We start from the raw sequence: 24,510 nt of genomic DNA on the forward strand, positions 1-24,510 counted from the left end.
AAGGGGCACGTTCGGCCCCTGTGGGGGAGCCGAACTCTGGAGGGTTGTCCCCGCTCTGAGGGGCAGAAGCGATCCCATAGCTTACGTATTTTCAATCTATTTGCATATCTATACATATGAATCTAAGAAGGACAGAGAACTGCTGGAGAGAGTCAGGCGCAGAACCACCAAGATGCTGAAGGGAGTGGAGCATCTCCCGTATGAGGGAAGGCTGAGGGAGCTGGGGCTCTGGAGCTGGAGGAAACTGAGGGGTGATCTCATTAATATTTATAAATCTGTAAAGGGTGAGTGTCAGGAGGATGGAGCCAGCCTCTTCTGGTGACAACCAATGTAAGACAAGGGGCAATAGGTGTAAACTGGAACACAGGAGGTTCCACTTGAATTGGAGAAGAAACTTGTTGGGGGTGAGGGTGGCAGAGCCTGGCCCAGGCTGCCCAGGGGGTTGTGGAGTCTCCTTCTGTGCAGACATTCCAACCTGCCTGGACACCTTCCTGTGTAACCTCATCTGGGTGTTCCTGCTCCATGGGGGGATTGCACTGGATGAGCTTTCCAGGTCCCTTCCAACCCCTGACATTCTGTGATCCTGTGTAATGCATATTTATATGTGTTTTACCAATAGAAGGGTCCTTGCTTTGGTTTGAAAATGAGTTTTAGGCGTGGGTTGATGCACAGGTGTACTTTACACTTCTCTGGTTGTTAATGCACCCTGGCCAGGCTCCCCTCACCACCTCTGAGTTACTCTGCGCTTTAACTCTTTTATGTGCATGTAGCAATAGGTGAGTGTTGTTAAACCAAAACCACATCTTGCTTTGTCCAGAATGGGTTTGCTTCTATGTTTGTTTTTGTCTTTGCCCTTCTGAAAAGAGGCTTCCAGCTTTTTAATGAATCAAATAATGATGGCTAGCAGACATTGTACTTATCTTACATCTCGTTAGGGGGAAGAATCTGAGTGGAAAGTATTAATTAGTGTATTTTCTTCTAGTGTTTCTAATTCTCATGCATTTCTGTTCATTCAGAGGCTGTATTTCTTTCTCTACAATGTTAATATACAACACTTAAGTGAAGCAAGATGGTTCTTAGAAAATGTGCTGATGCTAGTTATCGATTAAACGTGTACCTTGTCTTCTGGGCTAGAGTGTTGCATTTAAGGTGATTGCGTAACATGGTTGTGTAAAGCATAAGGTTTGTGTTTTACTTGTGTCACAGGCCAATGTGAATCAAAAAGCCTTAAGTCTTTAGTTGTATTGCATGATGTAAGAAGATTCCTTTATTTACGCAACTAAATTCAGGTAAAAAGCACCCACTTGTATGTAGCTGGCTACAAAATTGCTGTGCAGGCTCAGAAGAGACTTCCTACTCCCAAAAATGGATGAACACCCGCAGTTTTTTTCACTGATTGTCTTTAGCACTGGCACCTGGGCTTAATACATCTCAGTGCAAATCCAGAGCTAATAGTTTTTAACTGCTGTTCTGCACCAGGAGGTGCTGGTCAATTACAATCCCGATAAGAAAGGCCCTCAGGCTCTGTTAAGTACCATCTCAAAGGCTGTTAGATAGAGCTACCCTATGAAGAAAGAAGGTAGCGCTGAAAATCCTGCATCGCTTTGGGTGCTGGGAGCCCTGAGCTGTGTGGCATAGAACAGGCCTCCTCTGATCTGTGCGCAGACGCTGTCCATAGAAAGGGTTACCCTGTTTCAGTCACTTGAGCTATTAGGGATCCTTTTACAAGAAAACAGCTCTATTCATCAATTCTGCTGTCAAACAAAAAGGATGCTTGTGTGAAAACTTCTGCTTTTTTAGATAAAGACAAGGACGCGTAGGCGGTGGAATCACAGGTACCAAGTGGGAGCTGCCTGAGGCTCTGTTACAATGAGCTGTCTGGGCTCATCCTGCAGCCACGGGTTGTGTGTCCCCCAGCACAGAAGGGCACGCTGTATGTGAAGCACAGCACAAGACGAGCCTGGACCTACTCAGGTTGGCTGTTACATGGATCACCAGCTCCATGGTGAACAAGGGCCTTCAGGTCAGGATCGCTCCAACTAATCTGTTAGGTCTCTGTGAAACAAGGGAGGTGTTTGCTGTGGGCTATAAATCTACAAAAACATGGCTTGAGAAGCTAAGCAAGAATTTGAAAATACAACTTTCAGCGTAAGCACATCCATCAGCTGGGACTTAATTATCTGAGGAAAATGATAACAATGTGAAGAAGGCCCAGCTATTTTGGGGTAGTATGCTGTGGGAATTCTGTGCTTTGAAATCTATGATTCTGTGATACATTCCTCCTACACAGCCAGCCATTCAACCAACATTGCGTGCTTGGTGTTCTTTGCTTTTAAATAACATTCATGAGTTTGGACACAGTTGAACTTGGGACCTGAGTTCCTCAGCATCTGCTGAAATCAGCTATCTGGGTTTGGAGCTTGTCCTGAGTGCAGCTTCTTTTTATAAGTTTGACCAGATTGTGAGGATGTTGGGACACACTGTAAAAACTTCCCTTTTGATAAAAAGCTTTGCCACTGTGAGCAGATTGCTGTTCACAGCAGCTCTAAAGCCAGGAGGAGGTAATGGAAGATCCTGCTGGACCTTTGTTCTGTTGAATTTCACAGGGAAAATCCTTAGATATCGCAGTGCTGAGCAGGAGAGACAAGCCCAGGCTCAAAGTGACAACCGACTTTACATAATCTTTTTTTTTTAAATTCTCCCTTTAGTAACAGAAGAACGTTTCTTCTCTGTGAATTTGCGTTAAATCAGGTGTGTGATGCTTATTGTAATAGCAGTGCTAGTTATTGCATTTTGTTTGTACTTGAAATGCATCTTATGCAAGGATTGAGCTCTTAGTCTTGAATTTCCATAAGAGTGCACATGCAGATTTTGGCAGAATGGGAGCAAGGAATATCTGAGCTCTTCAAAAGATAATGTCCCTTTCTGAATGAGCATGGAGACAGAAAAGAGCAGGAGGCAACGTTATTTTGGGATGAAAAACACATAAATATGTAAGGACTTACTGCATTTTAGCTCACTTTACACACAGCTATTTCTAGTTATATGTCAGAATGGTTAAAAAAATATATACACCAGTTTTATGTGGTCTATGTACTGAGGTGTTATTTCCTAGTGTCCAGCTTTGAAAGTGCTTCTATTTTCTCCTCTCTGCTTGTCCTGACTTCGCATCAGGCAGGGATTTTTTTTAAAGTAGTCTTCTAATTTGGTAGCATTCGCCTGTTGCAGGTGTTATAACAATTCATTAACAATTATGCTCGTTGCAAAGAAAGCCAAAATGTTTCTGGTTTTCTTCACAATGCAAGACAGCCTTGGTAATGAGCTGTAGTTCAGCTCTGAGTTGGGGAAAATTTGGATTCAAGGATGACAAAACACATATGTGGCATAAAGAGATGAGACTGCTCCTCCAGCAATGATGTTCTTTGGAATGTTTGTTTGTTTTTCTGGGCTATGCCTTCATAAATGCCTTTAGCACTCACTTCTAAAGAAAACCATTCCTGTGTCAGGTCTTCAAACCTTAACCTGCACCAGCTGTTCCTGACAAAGTGTGTTTATCCCCAACTGCAGCAGTAATTAGAGCTTGTTTCCTGAGCCAGCTGGTAGTAAACTGGTGAAAGACTTAGTGCAGAGGTTCCATGGAATGACTGTGCGCTAAGGGCAGACAAACATCTCTTGCTCCTTTCTGCCTCATCAATGCTGAACTGCTGATTAAAAGAAAAAAAGAAGGCGTGTTTTCACCTGAACTTCTCTGTTAATTGTGTGTTGTTTCAGGATGCTTCTTTTTGTTCTTCTCAACCTGTGCATTGCAAAGGAGAAAAGAGAACAAGAAGGATGAAATAAAGGCTTCCTTTTCTAGTCTCTCCGGGGTAGCTGTTTGTCTCCTTTATACCAGTAAAGACTGTAAAGAACTTGCTTCATTTTTATTCTAGCATCAAGAGGACCTCTGTGACTTTTGGTTTTGCATAGAAAAGGTAAATTGTTGCAGCTTACTGAATTGTGGCAAAACTCAGTTTTGTTCTTGTTCTTTTTTTAGGCAAAAATGTCTGCAGCATGCAGCTTCGTCGCACTCCACACTGGGCAGAAGATGCCTCTCATAGGACTGGGAACTTGGAAAAGTGACCGTGGCCAAGTAAGCAGAGAACAACACAATATTGTGCTCTCAGCTCGTATTTGTGTTTTGTGCACCTATTTTGAAGATCCTAGATCTGAGGCCTGAGTCCTTCACTTGGATGGTTTTAATCTTGGGCCCACTGAAGTCAGTGGAATGTATGTATGGATTTGCATGACTGGCACCTTAAGGCACAAAAGCAGCATTGGCAGCAGATCCATTAAGACCTGTTAACCCAGGCTTCAGGCAGTAGTGCTCTGGGAGATGAAAGATGCCGGTGAGTGCAATGAAAAGCCAAGACAAGGAAGGTGCTGTAGCTGTAATATGGTGCCTGACCTGGGAAATCCTCAGGCTGCCTGTCTGACCAGATGGCCCTCTGGCTTGGGCTGGTGACTCAGCTGAAAGCATTATTTTGGAAGGCAAGAACTCGAGTTGTTCTTGTCCTAAGTCTTGTTTTAGTGGTTAGCCTACATTTAGCAGAAAAATTAAGAACTTGCTTGGGTCCTCCTGCTTTTAGACTAAGAAGGGTAACGTGTCATTAGACATTCACTCTGCTTCTCAATGCGATGAATTGGCAAACACCACACTTGGAAGCAATTGTATGTTGCTGCAAACTGTCCGTGGGGATGTTTGCATGCTATGGACTGTGCCTCCTGTTGTAATACTTCTCTCCTTTGTCTGTCTTTTCCTTTCTGTTTAATTTATTTAAAAGATAAATTCCTGCAGGCAGAGATTGCCTTTCACAGCAGGTATGTGCCGTGTCCAGCAGGAGTGTCCTTTTGCTTGGTGGAATTGTTGGTCATTACTATTGGTTTTAATCTTGTTTTAATGCCTTTTGTATTAGCTTCATGATGTTTTTTTGAGTATGTCAGATGACACTATGCTCCTGACTGAGAGGGAAAGTTAAAACTCTTCTCAAGATGACCCATTGTGCTTTTTGCTCATGCCAGCTACAGGAAAAGGTGGGAAATGAGCTATAAAAATTGAATCTATTCAGAGCCATTTTTATTGTTGGGTTGCCTGTCTAAACAACTGTCAGGACAGTGGATCTGTTGGGAACAGAGGCTCTGCTAATGTGGACGCTGAGTTGGTGTGAGAGCTCAGTCAACCTCTTCAATGAGGACAGGGGTGAACGTTCAGCTCTGTACTTAAAACATAAACTAACAGCTAAATTAAGATTATTAACATGCAGGAACTCAGTGGATGAATTGGTGTGCAAAGCAGTTTAATGTGCATTGTGCTAAAACAAATGCCTGAAACTAAACAAAATGTGAATGTATTGTTTATTTTGTGTGCTAACTGTTCTGAGGAAAGTACAGTCTTATAAAACAACCTGCAAAGATCCTGCTTGTGCATAAGTTAAGCCTAGTTCAGATGGATTTTGCCATGGTAAGCAGCACTTCTGGCAGCTGAACCCCACATGGGATCCAGAGAACTTCTCTGGGGTCCCACAGAAGCCAATGGGAGTCACTTCTGTGGAATATTTATAGTCTTACTAGGACTTACTCCAGAATGTATTGGAGACATGATCTAGAAAGTGTGGTCAGAATGACCTGAGTTTCAGAAGCTGGTGCTATTCCTTTCCTGTGGAAGAAATAAATTAGTTTTTATCACTTTTCAAAACTATTTGCGTTTTTAAATGGAGATTTATCAAATTCAAATACAGACCAGCAATTTGACGGTGTGTTCAAATGATTTACCCTTAAAAGGACATAATGTTGTTCAGGGAGAATCATTGTGATTGTGAATTGAAGACTAAGACAAAAACCTACAGAGCAGAAGAATAATTATTGGTTGTATTTAATTTAGTTGTTTCCAAACCAGAAGCTATTTATTGAAAGCTCTTTCATGCAAGGGCTGCATTAGAAGCAAGAGTGGAAGAGATTGCTTTTAAATTATTTCAGGTAAATATTTTGCAGATTGTAATTATTTTCCTTGCCAAGCTGCTTTTCGGTCTTGACCTTGTTGTCTTGATTAATTTCTTTGTTATTGCTGTTGCTGATCCTAAACAAGCTTTGTCCTTGTACCTGGATCTTAGCTGTCCACTACAATGGTCTCGTTGCAGCCCTGGTTTCCTACATGGTAAAATCAGACAGAGGAAATTAATAATAAAATGTTTTCTGGTTTACATGATTAGAAGAGAAATTTGTTTCACATGTAACTATGGGAACATGATGAAGTGCTACAGAACAGAAGGAAACAAGCATAGAAGCTTATGAACTGGCAGCATGAATGAGTTCAAAGCGTAGTCCATTCAGACAGGAGCATCAAGAATATCAGTAGTGCTTTTTTTTTAATATTGGAGCTTGATTATCTGTAGTCCTTTAATCCTTTGTTCTCTTTTCTCAAGTGGGCTGTGCTTTGAACCTGGAGGATTGATCCCCAGCAGATGAACAGCTTAACCTGCAGTGACAGAGGCTCATTCTGTTGGGAAGAGAGACGTGAGGCTGAGGATGTTGTACTTTTCTATGTGAAACTTCAGGAAAGCTGAAGAGGAAATGTCTGCCTCAGAAAACCAGTCAGGCTGGATGTCTTGTGACAGGATTGCAGCTGTGGAGGAGACTTTAGTTCTTGAAAAGTTTGTTAGGCAATCTAGAGAATCCTTGTTAGATACACAAAAATTCACTGCTGCTGGTATACATTAAGGAAGGAACTTGAATTCCGTATCTGAAGTATAGGAGGCAAACCTCTTTATTTTAGATGTCAACTCCAAGTTGCCATTCCTTCTGTGGTGGTCAGAGTTCCTTTTCAGCATGTTTTAGCGCAGTGTGTACAAACTGTGATACTGCAACGCCTGTGTTCTAGTCATATTGCATCTGGATGTCATGTGGACTGATGATCTGTGTTTTCCCTGTTTCCTGTCAGCAAATATACTCAAACTGTTAAAATGTGGCAGCGTTCCAGGCAGCAGGGCAGGCTGTCAGAGCCTGTTCTTTCCAGGTATTATTGAGTGGAACTGTTGGGGTGAAAGCCTTGTCAGGATGGCTTGGGGCTGTGCAGAAGAGGCTCCCTGGTCACTTCAACTGTGTGTTGCTTGGAAATGTAAAGATGACTTGTTTTTTTACCTTGTGATGGGCGAATTGAAGAACTGGAAATCTAATAGTGGGTATTATAATGAATTGGGACTCTGAGATTCTGTTTCTCAATCTGCCACTGATTTTTAGCAGTATTGTGTTTCTTCATCTTCAAAAACAAAAGAAGGCCGTGTTCCTTGCTAGAATGTATAAATGGGAGTGTAGTTCCTAGCAGTTTGCTATAAAGTGCTATACAGCTTCAGCTGCAATACAGGGGCTGGTTTTGGGCAAACCACATCAAGAAAAGCAGGACCCAGCTGTCGAGCCAGCAGCAACAGTGACGCAAGGCTTAGGAAAGGTGCATTGTGATGGAAGCTACAGTTACGTGGTCAAGAGAGGTTTGAGAGCAGTCATGCTAGCGCTTTCCAAACACGCAAAAATCCCGCACAAAGGGGAAGCGACGGATTTCATGTCTGTGAGAAACAGGGTGTGGTATCAGGACCATCTTGGTTAGACATCTAAAAGGCTCTGAAGATAAAGATGTCTAAATGTTGGAATAGACCACCTGTCACTAACAAGAAGGGTTTTGACAAATGTGTATGGAAGTGGTTTAGACTTAGTTGGCCCTGCTGTGGGGCTTGAGGATGGACTCGATATCTCAAGGTTCTTTCAGTCCTGCTTTCTGCAGTTATATGGTGCTGGATTGTGAGTCACACTTGAGCTGTGTGGCTCAACTTGCCTAATGCAGAACTCAGTAATTGCACCTTCTGTAGCAGTATCGACAGGCTGAAGTAAACGAGTGTTTGAAGGATCCTTTGGCTGTTACTTCACAACACCAGAGATCCAGAGGTGTATGTATCTCCAACTGCTTTTCTTGTATTCTTTTTTTCTTCTTTTTTTCCTCTACCCCCCAGGAAATGCATGTACCTGTCTGAACATAACTTCAAAAATACAAAACTTCTTGTTAAAACAAAGTACTTTTCTTAAATTTACATCTATCTGTTACGAGGTTTTTTCTTCCCCCCTAGAAATGCTTTTTTTGCACGTTTTCTCTTGGTTGTCGGCCTTCTGCATGGAACAGGAACTCTCTTCACATTGGAATGTCTTAGCAGGCTGAGAATAGCTTATGCAAACACAGCTTTTGCGCAGATGCAAACCTTATTTAAGTGGCCAGTCTCAGTTTTTCAGTGCTAGAAATTTGTCAAAACTTGCTGATAACGGAAATACAGCCTCCTGTTGATTGCTTTGCAGAGCCACGTTTGGAACGCCTTATCCATAGTTTTCTGCACATGGTGCCTACTTTAATTTTTAGGCAAATTTTGTGCCTGTTTGGGTTAGAAAAAATATTATCCTGATAGAGGAAATGGGGGATTAGTACAAAGAACATTGCTGTTTTTCTTTTCCACAACGCTCACCTTTTGGGAGGGTGGATATTGAATCCGAAAAGCCTTTACTGTGTTGGAATTGATTTCAGAATTACCTTGACCTTGACTTTGTGGTGACCTTCTGAGGATTGTCTTTAACAAAGCAAAATAAGGGCTGTGAAAACCATCCTGCCAGGGAAAGGAAGAGCTTACCTCGCTGCTGAAATAGAAGTGCTTTGTCATTCTGGGCAAGGGAAACTGGTCTACATTCCAGTTTTCCTCTCAAAATGCCAAAGAATGCAGTCAGAATATCCTGTGTCTGCCTTTACTGCAGTTCTTGACAAGAAAAATAAATGAAATCCACTTTTATTAAGTTGAAAGAAATCAATCTCTCTCTAGCCTTTGTGGACAGGTTTTCTCTCTTGACAAGAGAGACGTAATCTCTATAAATATATTAGGGCCCTGTTGCATCAAGCGTTCTACGCAGCCTGTTTTACAATCCCCCACAGTCTCAAGAGGCAAGTCAGTGGAGAGCAATGTATAGAAATCACTGTACAGATAAGATGTACTTTAACTGTAGCACTTCAGCTGGATAGATGTAAAAGAGAACACGTGCTTACTGCCCACTGGAAGTTAAATGAAGTAGATTTTACTTACTGCTCATCACCCAGAGATGATGATGACTGAATTATGTAATAATTCTTGATTCTTGCAAGGGATGTGCTGCTGTTGCCAACACCTTTGTTGTCTGCAGTGTGGAAAGCAAACCAGAAAGTTGTGAACATGGTCAAGAGATCCCCTGCAAGCCAGAAGGTTAATATTCCGCTGTTGTGCAATTGGTGAGAATGAGACGTGAAGGAAAGATCTGCCATAAAATAGCATTATCTTGGAAATGAAGTGTTAGCAATAAAGCCAAACCCAAACTCTCGCAATTCTGGAATTAGAAAACAGACTCTTCCTGTACTGGGAGAGGGGAGATGCCTTCCAGCCTTGATTGACGTTGATTCATTGGTCTGTTAGTTCAAGATTTTCTTCCGAAGCCATGATTTATTTGAAAAGTGCTTCTTAAAGCTCATTTTGTGTTTAAGGCAAGTGAGACAACTATCATTAAGAAGGAATCCCAATTCTGTCTGGTGAGTCCCTGCACTCTTGGCCTGTGTGCGTGGTCTCTTTTCTTGTTACTCCTGCAGTATCTGCTGGCAATTAGCTCTTCACTGCTAAAGCTGCAACACAAGGACAGTATCCTACTCTGTTTGTCTCATGACCTTATGTAGATCTGTACTTTGGGTTTGTTCCTCGCTAAGGCCCTAACTTTCTTATCCACTTCTAGTCATGTGTCCCCTTTCACTGACTGCATTGGATTGTTTCTGATTACAGGTGAAAGAGGCAGTGAAATATGCCCTAAGTGTGGGTTATCAGCACATCGATTGCGCAGCAGCGTACAGCAATGAAGCAGAGATCGGTGAGGCTTTCCAGGAATGCCTTGGGCCCAACAAGGTAAAAAACACAAGAACCACCATGTGGACTGTGTGTCACATCAAAATTTGCAACTGTGACCCGAAAGTAGACTGTAAAGTGAACATTTGTAGATTTTCCTCCTGGTGTATCCCAGCTGTTCCTTATTAATCAGGAGCAGGCATGAAAGGGCGCTTTCTCATCTATAACCATCCTGACTGTCAGGAGGAAGAAATATTGTCAGGAATATTTGCAGGGAAACTACAGAAAATGTCTCCAAAAATGGGAGATTCCCAGTATCGCTAGTTAAAATGGAATATATTTGCCATGTTTTATATGAAAAGTTACTCTAGTTTGCCAGTCTAGAACAGCATGCAGTGGTGAGTAGCCACGGTGAGTTTGGCAACTGTTGTTTTTTTGGTTATAGATCAAATGTGAGTAAATATGTACTTTAAAAAAAAAGTGGTTGCATTTGAATGTTTGGTAACTATGAGTCTGGTGCCTGCAGTGAGAATCAATGGCTTAAATAAAAAGTGATGTGGCAGGCATTCTTATGGATGACCTGAGGTGGAATCTTAAATTCATCCCCTTGCTCTTGTTGGCCTGAGGGGCCAGAAGGATTAACTGTACAGCCTCACACGTTCTTATGTTCCTGCTTTCCTGCTGCTCTTGCCTTGGCTTTAGGGCAACCTCTTTGTTATGTGATTAGCTTGAGGGAGCCTGTTTTCATCTTGCCCCAAGGATTCCTTCCTGCTAGGTGTGGTAACTAGTAAAAGGATGCATAGGACTCTTTTATTCAGTTTGTATTAGCTAGCTAACTTAAAACTAGAATTTTTGAAACATCCTTCTCTTTGAATACAAGTCATATGTGAAACATGCAAATAATTGAATGCTTGGAGGAGAGGAACTGAGTAATTAATAATTCCAGCTTCTACAAAGTACAGACTTGAGTGAAGCTTGGTCCTGTGTAAGTCAGTGAGAAGTGCCCTCTCATGGTGTTCAGCTTGTAAATATGATCTCCCTTTTGTCTTTTATACTTCCTAGTTAACCAACTTTCCATTTGTTTCATTTCTACGTCTTACCCTTCCCATACAGGGTACAGGGTGCTCAATTCTTAGTGTGTTCCTCCCAGAACTTAGAAACCTTAATGCAGAGATCTGGGGAAACTTCTGTCTATTTTCCCACACTCCTTCCATGAGAAGCATTCTTGGTTTGTAACATGTGATGAGTATATTAAGTTAGCTGGTTGTGCCTACAATGTGTGAATTGTTAAATAGAAATTACAAAATTTACATCTGAATAAACTCAGCAATCTTTATTTTGGCCACATCACACTTAGTAGTGGCTTTAACCCTTGAATTGGAAGGTTTGGAGAAAACTATGTGTGGAGGGCAGGATTGTTTTGTTTTTCAAAACTTCTACTGAATTGCTAAGTATTTGCTATACTTTAGGACTTGTTAATGCAAGTGTTTGTTTCTGTCTTGCCATCTGGTATATTTTTGAAAGGTTTAATTTGTAGGTTCCATGTGTTACCTTAAAAACAAAACAAAAACCGAACAAACTCCAACAAAAACCAAACCCCTTATATTGTTGTACTGGTTTTGAAGATAGCTGGGGAATTGCTGGAGTTCCCTTTCTGAACTTCATCCAGTAAATGATGATCTTCTTTTCTGAAAGGTTATTAAGAGGGAGGACCTGTTTGTAACATCAAAGCTCTGGAATACCAAGCACCACCCAGATGATGTGGAGCCAGCACTAAGGAAAACACTTGGAGACTTGAAACTGGATTACCTGGACCTGTACCTCATGCACTGGCCTCATGCCTTTGAGTAAGTTCTACCTGGAAAGGGCACAGAAAGCAGAAACCTCAGTTTTGCATAAGTGGCTGGTGTTGTGTCCTGAGGAGCTTCTTTCTGGGCTGTGTTTCTTCCTTTTTACACTGCCTGCAAGGTGTTTTTCAGTGTGGCTGATGGTGCAGTCCTATGCACTGTCATATAGACACTTCCCACCCATAACCACTTGCAGTTGGTCCATTCATTCACAGAAACAGTTGCTCGAGTTTCATTCTTTGAACCTCAGTTGGGTGGGAATTTGTTTGCTGTTAGATTTGTATCACATCTATAAACATACAGTAGAGAGGACAAAACTTCTGGGTTTGTGTAGGAATATTGTAAATAGAAAAGGGATAATTATTCTCATTGTTTAGCAATGATGAGGCTGGAAAAATGAGTATTAAGTCTTCATTTAAAATCCTTAAGCAATTACTTAAATTTTTTAATTGTGAGACCAACAACATAATGAAATTAGGATTGCTAAACTTGAGACAGTTTGGCATGGGTGCCAAAGTTAGGTAACTGAAAGTAGTCTAACTGGGAAAAAGTAATAAAGCTTCATGAGACAAGTTTCTATATTGAAGCGTGCCATCTTGTACTACCTGAAAATTTGGCTCACTGTGAGGTAAATTCTGCGAGTTTAAAATATATTAGAAGTTTAAAATAGTTTAGTGTCTTCATCTAGACATCAGGGAAGTGTGGCTGCCATTCTTGGTTCTGCCATTGACCTACATGGTAACCTTGGGGAAATATCGAAGCTGCTTTGTGCTATAGTTTTTCTTATCTGCAAAATGAGAATTAAGTGCTTTGCAAAGACAACTCTTCTTCCTAATAGTTGTTAACTGTACTGGAGTGGCCCAGCACATGCAGTATCATGGTATTGGTATGAGGAAGAAATGAAAATGACTTCTTATGACACTTTAATTGCAGTAATTACATGATTTGAGGAAATACAAGATGAGTTTTCCATTTAAGTGCTAAATGCACTTACCCTACAGCCCCATCAGCAGCAGAGTTCTTGCTTTATTTTCTAGTAGGTGTGGAAGCAGTTCTTCCCCCTCTTACAATCAGTAAAAGGCCGGGGGGGAATAAACCTCCTTCCCAGGTGTTTGTATGGAGACTTCAGTCAACAGTGGAAACCCTGTCAGATTAAGGGGCTTCTGTCTGCTTGCAAATCTGAGGATGTGTTTTTCCCCTTTCTAGTCATATGAACTGACTTTTACAAAGCATGTAACGCTAGTAGGAGGAAAGATGGTAAAATAATAAATATGTTCCTCAGCATAGCAGAATGAGGAAATGTTTCCAACTTGAGCTGTCTTGGAGGAAGAACTGTTCAAAATTCCCCCTGTTGTGAAACAGGTTTGATTTCCAGTTAATTGAGAGAGAGGAGGGGAAAAAATAAACACCAAAAAAACACACGAAAAACCAAAACAAGCACCAAACCATTAAACATTGCTTTGATTGTAACACAAATAATGATGTATATTCAGATATTACTAATATTTAAGTTTGCTTGATGTTATGGAAACTGTTGGCAAAGCTGATATCGTAATAAAGCAATTTCATGTTTTCTCATTGGAAACTCTTCAGTTTTCCAGTAGCTCTACTCCAACTGTTTTAATGTGTGGTTATCTGTAATGCCTATTTTATTGTGAAGCTGAGCATACTAATGTTATTTACACAGAAATTAAAATAGACTTCGGATGAAAATCGCAGCGCTTCTAGGTCTTGAAAATTAATCTCACTTAACGTACTACTCTTGATATGTGAGGCTGCTTCTCTGAGTTGCGAGCCCATAAGGGTTTTAGAGTTATTTTTGGTTCACAGTATCACAGTATGTTTGGGATTGGAAGGGACCTCAAAAGATCATCTAGTCCAATCCCCCTGCTGGAGCAGGAACGCCCAGGTGAGGTCGCACAGGAACATGTCCAGGTGGGTCTTGAATGTCTGCAGAGAAGGAGACTCCACAACCCCCCTGGGCAGCCTGTTCCAGTGTCCATCACCCTCACTGAGAAGAAGTTTTTTCTCAAATTTAAGTGGAACCTCTTGTGTTCCAGCTTGATCCCATTACCCCTTGTCCTACCATTGTTTGCCACCGAGAAGAGCCTGGCTCCATCCTCCTGACACTCACCCTTTATATATTTATAAACATTAATAAGGTCACCCCTCAGTCTCCTCTTCTCCAAACTAAAGAGCCCCAGCTCCCTCAGCCTTTCCTCACACGGGAGATGCTCCACTCCCTTAATCATCTTTGTTGCCCTACGCTGGACCCTCTCCAGCAGTTCCCTGTCCTGCTGGAACTGAGGGGCCACAACTGGACACAAGATTCCAGGTGTGGTCTCCCCAGGGCAGAGTAGAGGGGCAGGAGAACCTCTCTGACTTACTGACCACCCCCTTCTAACCCACCCCAGGTACCATTGGCTTCCTGGCCACAAGGGCCCAGTGCTGGCTCATGGTCATCCTGTTGTCCACCAGGACCCCCAGGTCCCTTTCCCCTACACTGCTCTCTAATATGTAATTTCCCAACCTATACTGGAACCTGGGGTTGTTCCTGCCCAGATGCAGGACTCTACACTTTTCCTTGTTAAATTTCATTAGGTTATTCCCCGCCCAACTCTCCAGCCTGTCCAGGTCTCTGATGGCAGCACAGCCTCTGGCGTGTCAGCCACTCCTCCCAGCTTAGTGTCATCAGCAAACTTGCTGATAGTGCACTCTATTCCCTCGTCTAAATCATTAATGAATATATTGAATAATACTTGGTTCTAGGTTTATCAATGACATGAACAAGAGTCTTTTCCCCTTGTCCCCAGCTGATGCTGTTTCTCACACTGTTCACTGCCGAATTAAAGCTGTGTAAGACAGTTTCTGAGGCCTGAGCTGGCAGAGTCCTGCGGTGGTTGTGAAGCAGAGCTCTTCCAGAGCCCTTTGGCAGTGTGGTGGTGTCACCTGGCAGAACCAGCTTATTTGTGTCTGGGTTTTTTTGTTTGTTTATGAGGATTGTGGTGGTGTGGTAAAATTTCATTTTTAAATGGGTTGGTATGACTAACTGGAAACACATCCAGCCTGCAATGAATATGTACGTGTTAAGACCTCTGAGAATCTGTGCTTGTATTGAATGCTGACACTGCTACAGAATCCAGGAGAAGTGGGAAATTAGCATATTTTGAATACAGTATCTTCTAGATAGCTCTTAAAACAAGATATTTGGTAGCAACTAAACAGACTATGAAGAATATCAGTCCTCCCTCAAGAACAAACTGAAAAACCAATGCCGCCCTCTGCGCTGCTGTTTTGCTAGGACCAAAATATGCAAAGAGCTGCTGCTGTATGTGCAGTGGTTTATTGGTTTTCATGTAGTCACTGCTGTGTGGGTAAGTCGTTCAAAGTACTGTATAACAAGTTTATATAGGAAAGACTCTATGTGAAATAATTTCTTATAGGTTAAGTCAGCATAATATAATTCAATGGGCAAATTAGCTCAATTTGTATTCTGTCCTCCAAACTATGTATAAGCTTTTGAGAATACTTTGAGGGAAGTTTCTTTTAGTGAAGGATCAACATCACTAATGTGGTATATGTACTTACACTTTGCGTTTGATGCTACAGACGAGGGGACAATCTCTTCCCAAAGAATCCTGATAACACAATGCGTTATGATTACACTGATTACAAGGATACCTGGAAGGCTATGGAGAAGCTGGTAGAAAAAGGTCTTGTGAAAGCCATTGGGCTGTCAAACTTCAACAGTCGTCAGATTGATGATGTATTAAGCGTGGCTACTGTCAAACCAGCTGTGCTCCAGGTAAGGTGAATAAAGGAGAGGACAAATACCTTTCCTGTGTGTCCATAAGAGTGAAGGATTTGCAAAGCAATGCTATGTGTTTAGCACAAGACGTGAAGCTGCTTAGTACAAAGAAGAATATAGCCACCTCTGCAGGAGCAAGGACACAGAGGTGGTCTTTCCAGGCAGATTAATTTGTTGGGGAGGCCTGTGTCCATGTTCTGTGGCTGTTTATATCTGCTTACTTGAACAGGTCTGTGGAAGAGTTCATCTGCCCTTTGAGAAACAGTTTTGTCTGTAAGGAAGACAGACTGTGGGGTAGTAACTTGAATCCATTCTATAGAGAGCTTCCTTGCTTGTTGGATGACACGTTTGGTACATAGGGAAAATCCACTCTAAATTTAGACAATCAGTTCTGCTTTTCCTGTAAACTTAGCCTACCAGACCCTTTTTCATTCTTTCATTAAAGCTTATCCTCATAAGGTTTTGCAGAATCTGGAATGACCTGTGAAATGTTTGGTTCTGATGTGCTTTTGGCTTCCTGTTTGTTTAGAGATTTGTATTGATAGCTGTTCTCTAGCCATTCATTGTGGGTCGTTTCAATAGGTGGAATGCCATCCTTACCTAGCTCAGAACGAGCTGATAGCTCACTGCCAGAAACGAGGACTGGTTGTCACTGCCTACAGTCCTCTCGGTTCTCCAGATCGCGCGTGGAAAAATCCAGATGAACCTGTGCTTCTAGAAGAACCTGGGATCAAAAAACTGGCAGAAAAATACAGCAAATCACCTGCACAGATCATCCTCAGGTACAGAACAATTGTGAGAGACAATGGAGTGGGACAGTTTGGGCAGCAGTGTACCACATTTGAGTGCTATCTACTGAATTTGGACTCAATCAGTTGCTTGAACCCTTAAGCTCTTGCTGCTGCATTTACATGGGCTCCCAGGAAAAGAGGCTGAGGAAAGGACCTTCCTCCTTTGCACTGAAGAACTGTTTGCTGTTTTGCTTAATGTAGCAAAAGCCAGCTACTACATACTGGGAAACAATGATTGAGTGATATCCAGAATGTGATCAGCACCTTGTAAAGTAAAATTGGATTTTTATCCTCATTTTTTGCCTGGCTTTGTATCTGTTGATACCACTAGCACAATCTTGGGCAGCAGCAAGTTACTCTGCCAGCTGAACACATTCAGGACTGTGCTTAAACCACTAGACAGGCACTTTTGAGGTATCTGTGTTTTCTTCTAGTTTCTTGGTGGTTGTCATGTTAGAACTTGCATAAAATTCTTGAGTATGTTTTTCTGTTTCTTGGGTTTCTAGCTTGAAGCTCCTGACACTTGCTTGTTCAAAGGCCTGAACGTCTTCCCCTCATTGATTAGTCCAGTGGCTTCTGTCTTGCTTGCGCTTGGACATAGTAGGTCCTAACACAAAACAGTCATACGTCAGCCCTCTCCTGGGTATTTTTATTGCGCATAGAAACACAAGTGGTATTGCTGCTGCCAGAGATTATTACTCAACCAAAATAAATATCATGGTTCTGGGGCCGCACACGTAGAAAAATCTCTCTTTTCTGAACAGATGGCAAGTGCAGCGTAAAGTGGTCGTCATTCCCAAGAGCGTCACTCCTGCTCGCATTCAGCAGAATCTCCAGGTGAGTTTAAATGGAGGAAAGCAGTTTCAGCATCAATGCTGTTCTGTGTGAGTAACATATTGTCGTGCTCCTTGCAGAGCAACGAGCTGAGCCTCTTGGGTCATTCTTGTTCATCAATGTCTGCACATGCTTAGGAGGGTAGAGATTTTTGGAAAACAAACTACTTGTGTTTTAAGCAGCTGAGCGTGAGTGTGCATATGTGCACATGCACAGTCTTGTCGAAAGCTAAGGAGTGTCTTTAGTAGAAGTCTAAATGAAAAATCTTTACTGAAATTTATCTGAGATACAAATTTATCGAACAAGGGAGTCTTCTAATGATGTTTAATCATTCTTATTTATGAGTAAGTGTTGTTCTGCCTCGCAAGTGAGGGTTGATAACTCTTTCTGCAGCGAACTGCCATTCTAATGATGATGAAGGAATAGAATTAGTGTGATTCACTTCTGCTCTGAGGTAGTTCTCTTTAGAAATTCACAGTTTGCTTTAGAAATTATTGGAAAACTCTGACTTCCAATCATTTCAAGGGAAGTCTCTGAATCACTTCCTGTGATCTTCTTTCAGCCCTTAATCATACAGATTGGCTGGTTGCATATTTGGTTTTAAGTTAAGACTTGTTTCTGTAATGGTTACTCCCATTAAAGCAATTTCTGCCATGTAGTTTGCTGCTAGAAATGTCAAGAAATTCCTGTAAACTCTGCAGTTATTCAGGGTTTAGATCTACATGGAAACAGAATATTGACTGAATAGGGAGCACTTGGAGGAACAGCCCCACTGCATTTTATCTTTGTGGAAGAGTTCTGTGCAGCGTCAGCATAAGGTTTGAATTGGCAAGTGTATGAACACCTCAGGCTTTAAAAACCTCAGCAGGTTTAATTGTAACTTTGTATTTAGGAACGGAAGACTAATACTGCCTGAAGCCAAGATTTGTACAGATACATAAAATCTGTTGATCAGAGTTGCGTGGAATTTCCCTCTATTTGAGGCATTTGAGTCTCAAACTTACCCAAGTTGCAGCTTCTGGAAGTGTTTGAAATGTTAGAAGTTGCATTATGTTTAATTTACTTCAGTTTTTAACACTAGGATCCTGCAACTCTGTAGCATGTAGATTTTCTTTTTGAAAGTACAAAAGAAATATTATGTAACTACAGCTTAAATAAATTATTCCAGTCTTGTGAGTGTTTGCCTCAGTTACAACTGTGTTGCACTATCACCTGAAATTAAACACTGAAACAGTCGGCAATGTCTTGGGTTACTGCTGCTGTTCCATCCTGTCCTGGATAACTGAGAAGTGGAATGAACTTTTCTGCCTTTATAGTTAGTTCTGTTGCTTGTGGATCTCTGAGGAAATTAATGGCACAGGTTGGTGGTTGTGACTTACAAAGGAAACAAAACCAAGAGGTAAAATACAACATCAATTAAATAAGAAAAAACTATAGTTATTGAATAAAGCCTCTTGCCCTTTGTTCTCAGGTGTTTGATTTCAGCCTCACAGAAGAGGAGATGAGCCACATTGGAAGCCTGAATAAGAACTGGCGTTACATTGTGCCAATGATTACGGTAAGTTTCTCATGTTTCTAATGGCTTTGATTACATGCATGTGGCCACAACTTGGAGTTTCTGCAGTTTTCTTTCTTTTACTGTCCCTGTCAGAACTACTTATGGATAAGAGCACTAAGTCTTTTTAGGCTACTTAAAATGAAACATTTTTCAAAAGCTGGGTACAAAAAAGGTAGCTTTTTGAAAACTTCTCTCTGTTTTGGCTACTGGCAGCTCTCTTTGAGTTCTCATCACCCACGTGTCCATGGGCCTTTAGCCAGAGTCGCATCTTCAAACCTCACCAAACTCCTGCTGATTCATCCATCTCATGTACGAGCAGCGCAAGGTCCTTGCCGTTCCTCCAGAAGTGCCCCTTGCTCCAGCTGTCCCCATCTACTTTACACCATAAACCTCTTAAGATCAGTGAAGACCTAGGTGCTATTGGTTCTCCACATCCGTTGTGGAAGTCACATGAGGGAATCTGTCCCCTCCACTGGTTGTCCCTCCTTTCAGCATCTGTTGTAATGACCTTCCTTAGTTTGGCTTAGGCCCTGTTATTTTTCTTCCCAGATCCATTAGCCACAGCATCTTTTCGCATCAGTAGTTTACTCTATCACATGAAACCTTGTGCTATAGGAGCCAGTCTGAGAAACCCATGTTTTATAAGTGTTGAAGGCTTCTTGGTCTTTCTTCTATTAAAGGACCTAACAGTGTCCCTTCTGCTGCACTACAAAAAAAAAAGTGCTTTCGATGCCTTGTTGTCTCCCGTCTTCATAGTGTTCCTCATTTCTTGCTGTCCTGCTTCTGATCATACAACAGAGCTGTTGCTGTTCCCTGGTGTGTCACTGACTGACATGTGGCAACTGAGCTGTAATGAGTCTGAACTGATTGATCCCTTCTCTATCATACAGTATGTTCCATAGATACAGTAGGTCTCTGCAGATTTGGAAGCTGTCTGCCTATAAATTATTCTCCAGTAGTCAGCGGCTACTGGTTATAGGAATTATTTGGGGAAGGCTTTTCTCCAGGACTTCCCATTCAGGTTTTTTGAGTACTTGAGAGCACCTGAGTGACTGGTCTGTGTTAGAAAAGAGAAGCTGTGAATATGTGGTGAATGTCTTGTATCAAGGGTAGATAGCTTGTTACAGCCTTCACTTTGTCCTGCTGGGGCTTATGAGCGCTTCAAGGCTGTGTTGAACTGTAGGGTTGTTTCAGTACGTGTGCATAAATATAAACCTCCACATCCCTGCAGACAGATTTATCTTTGTGCTTATGGCTTGGGAGTCTGTGCACCAAACTGCTTATCTGTGAACAAGCACACCTGGTGCTGATAGTATGTTTCTTTCAAGTGTTTTGCTACTGCAAAGTTGTTTTCTCAGTGAAACTGCAAAATACATTAGAATGTAGCCAGCTTGGACAATTCACGTGCTTTTGTTACCTGGGAGACCTGATCAGGTCACACTGATTCACAAAGGAGAGATGAAATACAGTTCAAAGTGCCAGCGCATCCAGCTAGAAAAAGGGCTAATGTGATGCAGCTGGGCTTCAAAGATACTGCTGTATTGTCAGATAACAAGACAGGGAGAAGCAGGATGAGGAGAATTAAAACGTGACTCTGTAGCTGTAAGATCTCTAGCGGAACCTTTTGTCTCCTGCCCATCCCTTCTGGGCTTATCAGAAAGAATTTTCATCATCTGTGAATTAAAATTCGTGTCTAGCCTTTCATGCCTGTCTCCTCTATGCATCTAAGTTAGAGCGTCCGTATTTCAAAGTGTGACATGGCTGTGATATCACAGCTCCTGTCATACCCGGTGAGACAGTTTTTCCTTTTTGATATGTAACCACAGGTTCTTATAGTTGTGCCGCTCTTCTCCACATTGTGTTTTTGTTTAAAATCTGAGGAGAGGCTATTATGTGGCCAGTAAACAATTTAATGAGCTGTTAAAGTATAAAAGCAACTTATTTGGATAGAGGTTGGAAATAATGTAGCCATACCTTGCACCAGCCTGAAATCCAAATTTTTGGAAACATCTGATTGACCAAGGAATATACTTAAGGGAAAGTTGAATGACTAGCAAGCCAGGAGAGAAGTGATGGTGTTGTACATGATCTGTCTATTTTTGATAGTTAGCTACAGTTGACCTGGAATGTGTTCACTGCTGATTTCTTGCTGTCTGCCCCCCTTCTCTCGAATTCCTGGGCTAGGCTGGAATCAGCTCTGTGAAACATTGCTTCTGGCAATTCTGCTAACAAGAATGCTTACCTGAAGACCTGTTCAGTATAGCAAAATATGTGGGGGCAAGAAACTGGGGGGAAAAACCAAGGAATACAAATTCTAGGAACATGAAGTTGTTGGCTCTCAAGACAATATGAGGAGACCTGAAGATACTGTGATGCTTTTGTCCACAGTTTTAAGGATTGCCCTGAGATGAGAGCTTCATTTCAGCTTTATTTTATTTTAATCTGAGCATCAGTCGAGTGTTAAACCTTAACAACTTACTTTTCTGCTCTGTGGTGCCCCCAAGTGACTAATTTCACACTTCAGTAGTCTTCACGGTAAACAGCTCATTACTAGAGATTCCAGTGGCTGCTTTGAAATGCAGGTTTGTACTGCAAGCTAATAGAGGGACTTGCGAGTGGATACTTGGTTTGAAAGTTCCTGTAACATTTTGAGTGATCTCTACAGAAATCACATGCATATGAATAAAAAAACCCCAATGACTGAATAACTTTTATTCAGTCATTAGTCGCTTGGCATAAGTTTTAGCTGAATGATGCTGGTCCGTCACCCAGGGATGTGTGTGTATCTCTTTGCCAATGCTGCACCTAAATTTCCACAAACATACTAGGTTTTACCTCAACTCCTCACAAGTTGCTGGTGTTGCAGTGGACTTAATGCAACTACATATGCAAGCTGGGCATCTGAGTGCTTAGAGGTGGGATGTAGGAACTGAGATCTGTGTGGCCATGTCTGCTTTTGGGCCAGCCTGAGCCTGTTTCATCATCTGTGAACATCCCATTTTATAGCTGGAGAAGCTGGTCTTCCATGGAAATGTTCTTAAACAAAAGGTGCTATGTAGGAGTTCATTGACACTATTAATACTTCAGTGTATGACCCTGAACAAGCTATTCCATGTGTTTCTTCTTATCAGTCTGTAAAATTAACAGCCCAGCAACTCTATCGTGGAAACATAGGCAAAAGCTCCGATTCTTGTGAAGTGTTTTGAAGGGTGCATGTTGCAACGCTTCTTCAATAATGGCTATAAGGCAAAAGGCTTTTAACTATTCTTAATCTAATTCTTCAAGCCTCAGCAGCTGGAAGAAAAGCTCTTGCTCTAGGCTACAGAAATCTCTCTCTGTTTTTAATTAGTTTTCTTTAATTTTTATTTCAGGAATGCTAAGAGGGCTCAGGGGTAGAGGAGCAGCTCTTGTTTAAGCTGAAAAAGATGCTCCCAGATATTTGGGATATGAAGATTTAGAAATCTAAACCATGTGGAATTTGAATCTATCTTTCTGACATGAGTCTGTCTGTTTACTTCACAGGTGAACGGAAAGCTAGTAGCAAGAGATGCTGGACACCCCCATTATCCCTTCAATGACCCCTATTAACTACTCAGAAATAACATGCTTCTCTGCACCTTCTTCCACAAAGTAATTCTTGCCACAGTTAGTCAAAAATCCTGTCCAAGTAAGGCCTTCCTTGCTGAGTAGATTTACTTACAATGTACTGCTTCTAATTGACCTTCTTTCTGGAGATCCTGTAGCTTCCACGTCAGACTTTGTGGATTGATTACAATGAGTGCAAGCTCGTTCCTGGAAGCATAAAATCTTTTGTGATTTAGATAAGAAGAGCAGGGGAGGCAAAGTCAAGTTCCAAACACATAATTATCAGGTTAGGGCAATACTTTGGCTTTACTGCCTGTGAAACAGTTTTGAAATCTTCAGTTATTACCATGATGAAAAACAAAAAGAAGAGGGAAAGGCGTGAAAGCGTTTTAAGACTAAACAACTGCTCAGCCATTTACTTTGATATCTTTATTAATATTTTTATACAGGGAATTAACTGAAATGTGCTACAGTTGTGCTATGTCTGTAAGCCATTCATTAAAACCCAAGCCATGCCCAGTGCTTTTTATCACCTTTAGAGTACTTGTGGGACATAGAAATCTCTCTTCTCTGTTTTCTTTTTAATTTGCCTGTAGATTTGAGGAGAATAAATGCATATCCTGGAGCAGGCCTTTGGGGCAGTCATCTCTGCTTGTCCCTTGGATAGGTTTGGGCTCTGGCAATAGCTCTGATTGTCCCATCACAAAAGCCTCAGGAACTTTTTAGAAAACCTTATAGGAAAACATCCTGCTTTTACTGTTGAGTTGCCCAGTGTCCCTGTGCCAAAGATGTCCGGTTTGAGTTGTGGAAGGTCCCAAAATGAGTTCCTGACTATATGGTAAGAGCAAAGACCTGTCAGATGGCCGCTTCCATTCTAATGTTGCATTTTTGGCTGCTGCTTGGGAGAACTGGACCTGTCTCCTGCTGCCGACCTGCTGGTACCACTGGGCAAGGCAAGTCCGTTGTGTTCCTGTGCCTCTTTCTTCCCATTTGCCACATCTCTGTGTTGCTCCCTGACAGAAACTAATTTACTGAGTGCTGAGCAGCACCAGCACTAACAACGTTTTGTTTGAGTCTCTTAATGAATTGTGGAGCCACCTGAGTACAAAGCGCATGAGGTGTTACACCTACCCATGCTCTGAGGGTGATACCTTCTGTGGCCTTAGCTATGTTAACACTTTATTTTGTGTTTTTCTACCTGTGAAATAGGATTAATGCCCATTTGCATAGAGACAGACAGGATAGCAAGGCAGAGTTTCTGAAGGCCTCTCGGATTTAAAACAAAGGAACTCTTTCAGATCTGTTGATGCCAAACACGGACAGTCATGGGCACAACTCCATTTGCTGATGGATAAAGAAAGCTTAACTGACTGTAAGTGAAATAAACAACACTTTTTAATCTCATAGCAGTAGCAAAGATAGAAGAACAATCTGTATTCAGGTGGCTCAACAATTAAGAAACGGATTATTTTAGTTTTAATAACCTCATTTATAGTAGGCCTATAGTAAAACTGTGTATTCACCTTGAGTGTAATGGCTCCTCAAGTGTTTCCTGCCCTGGGCCTCTCAGTGTGCAAACCTGCTTATCACTTTTTGTAATCCTTATGTAAAACCGAATGAATTTCTGTTCCTCGGTGAAGTGTTTCCCAATTCCTGCTGAATTTACTGCAGTGGTGAAAGCCATTCCAGCTCAGTTAGGATTCTTTACTAAACTGGATTTTTCCTTCTAAGGGAAATGAAATCCCTGTTGTTTTGTTATTATTCTAATCAAACATGGGTGACTTTGAATACGGTTCTTGCTGCCATCAGTAGGGAAGCAGTTTTACTTTGGATGTGCTGTGTAGAATGCTAACAGCAGTCCTTTTGTTGCATGTAGTTCCACTTAGACGTTTGCATGTCTCAAATAAATGCTGTATGCCTTGTATGACTCTTGAGATGTTTCTTTCCCCCCTGTAATGTCAGGGCTTTAACTTTTTGTAGTTATTTCTGTAACCAAGAGTAAGTGGGCAGCGAGAATTCCCAAGAAAAGCAGATTTGCTAAACCTACCGTTCCCAGGTCTTACTGCTCGGATTAACGCAGCACCTTTGAAGCTGCCGAACTTTTATCTTGAAAATAGCACAGGGGGAAGGAGCCTCCAGCAGCTTTGCTGCCGCTGTGCAAGTT

At 41.7% G+C, this 24,510-nt stretch overlaps 1 protein-coding gene across 2 annotated transcripts; it reads left to right on the forward strand.

Moving 5' to 3' along the window:
- The first annotated feature begins 161 nt into the window (after positions 1-161).
- On the forward strand, positions 162-24,258 carry AKR1A1 (aldo-keto reductase family 1 member A1). Of its 2 annotated transcripts, XM_080348408.1 has the most exons (10): positions 162-284; positions 4,034-4,129; positions 9,864-9,983; positions 11,619-11,770; positions 15,380-15,575; positions 16,161-16,360; positions 17,134-17,206; positions 18,675-18,761; positions 22,284-22,391; positions 22,943-24,258. In XM_080348408.1, the coding sequence occupies exons 2-9, from the start codon at positions 4,040-4,042 to the stop codon at positions 22,347-22,349; spliced, it is 984 nt and encodes a 327-aa protein (XP_080204534.1). In that variant the 5' UTR covers positions 162-284; positions 4,034-4,039; the 3' UTR covers positions 22,350-22,391; positions 22,943-24,258. The 2 variants fall into 2 exon arrangements, with proteins under 2 accessions (XP_080204534.1, XP_080204533.1); XM_080348407.1 differs by having other exon boundaries at positions 22,284-24,258.
- Positions 24,259-24,510: the final 252 nt, after the last annotated feature.

Source organism: Nesoenas mayeri, assembly GCF_963082525.1.
Source record: "Nesoenas mayeri genome assembly, chromosome: 8".
In the NCBI taxonomy this organism is placed as follows: domain Eukaryota; kingdom Metazoa; phylum Chordata; class Aves; order Columbiformes; family Columbidae; genus Nesoenas; species Nesoenas mayeri.

Coding starts and splice junctions, on each gene's coding strand:
- AKR1A1 (XM_080348407.1), top strand. CDS start 4,040: ATGTCTGCAGCATGCAGCTTCGTCGCACTCCACACTGGGCAGAAGATG. Junction 15,576..16,160: donor TCAAACCAGCTGTGCTCCAG/GTAAGGTGAATA, acceptor TCGTTTCAATAG/GTGGAATGCCATCCTTACCT. Junction 17,207..18,674: donor GCATTCAGCAGAATCTCCAG/GTGAGTTTAAAT, acceptor CTTTGTTCTCAG/GTGTTTGATTTCAGCCTCAC.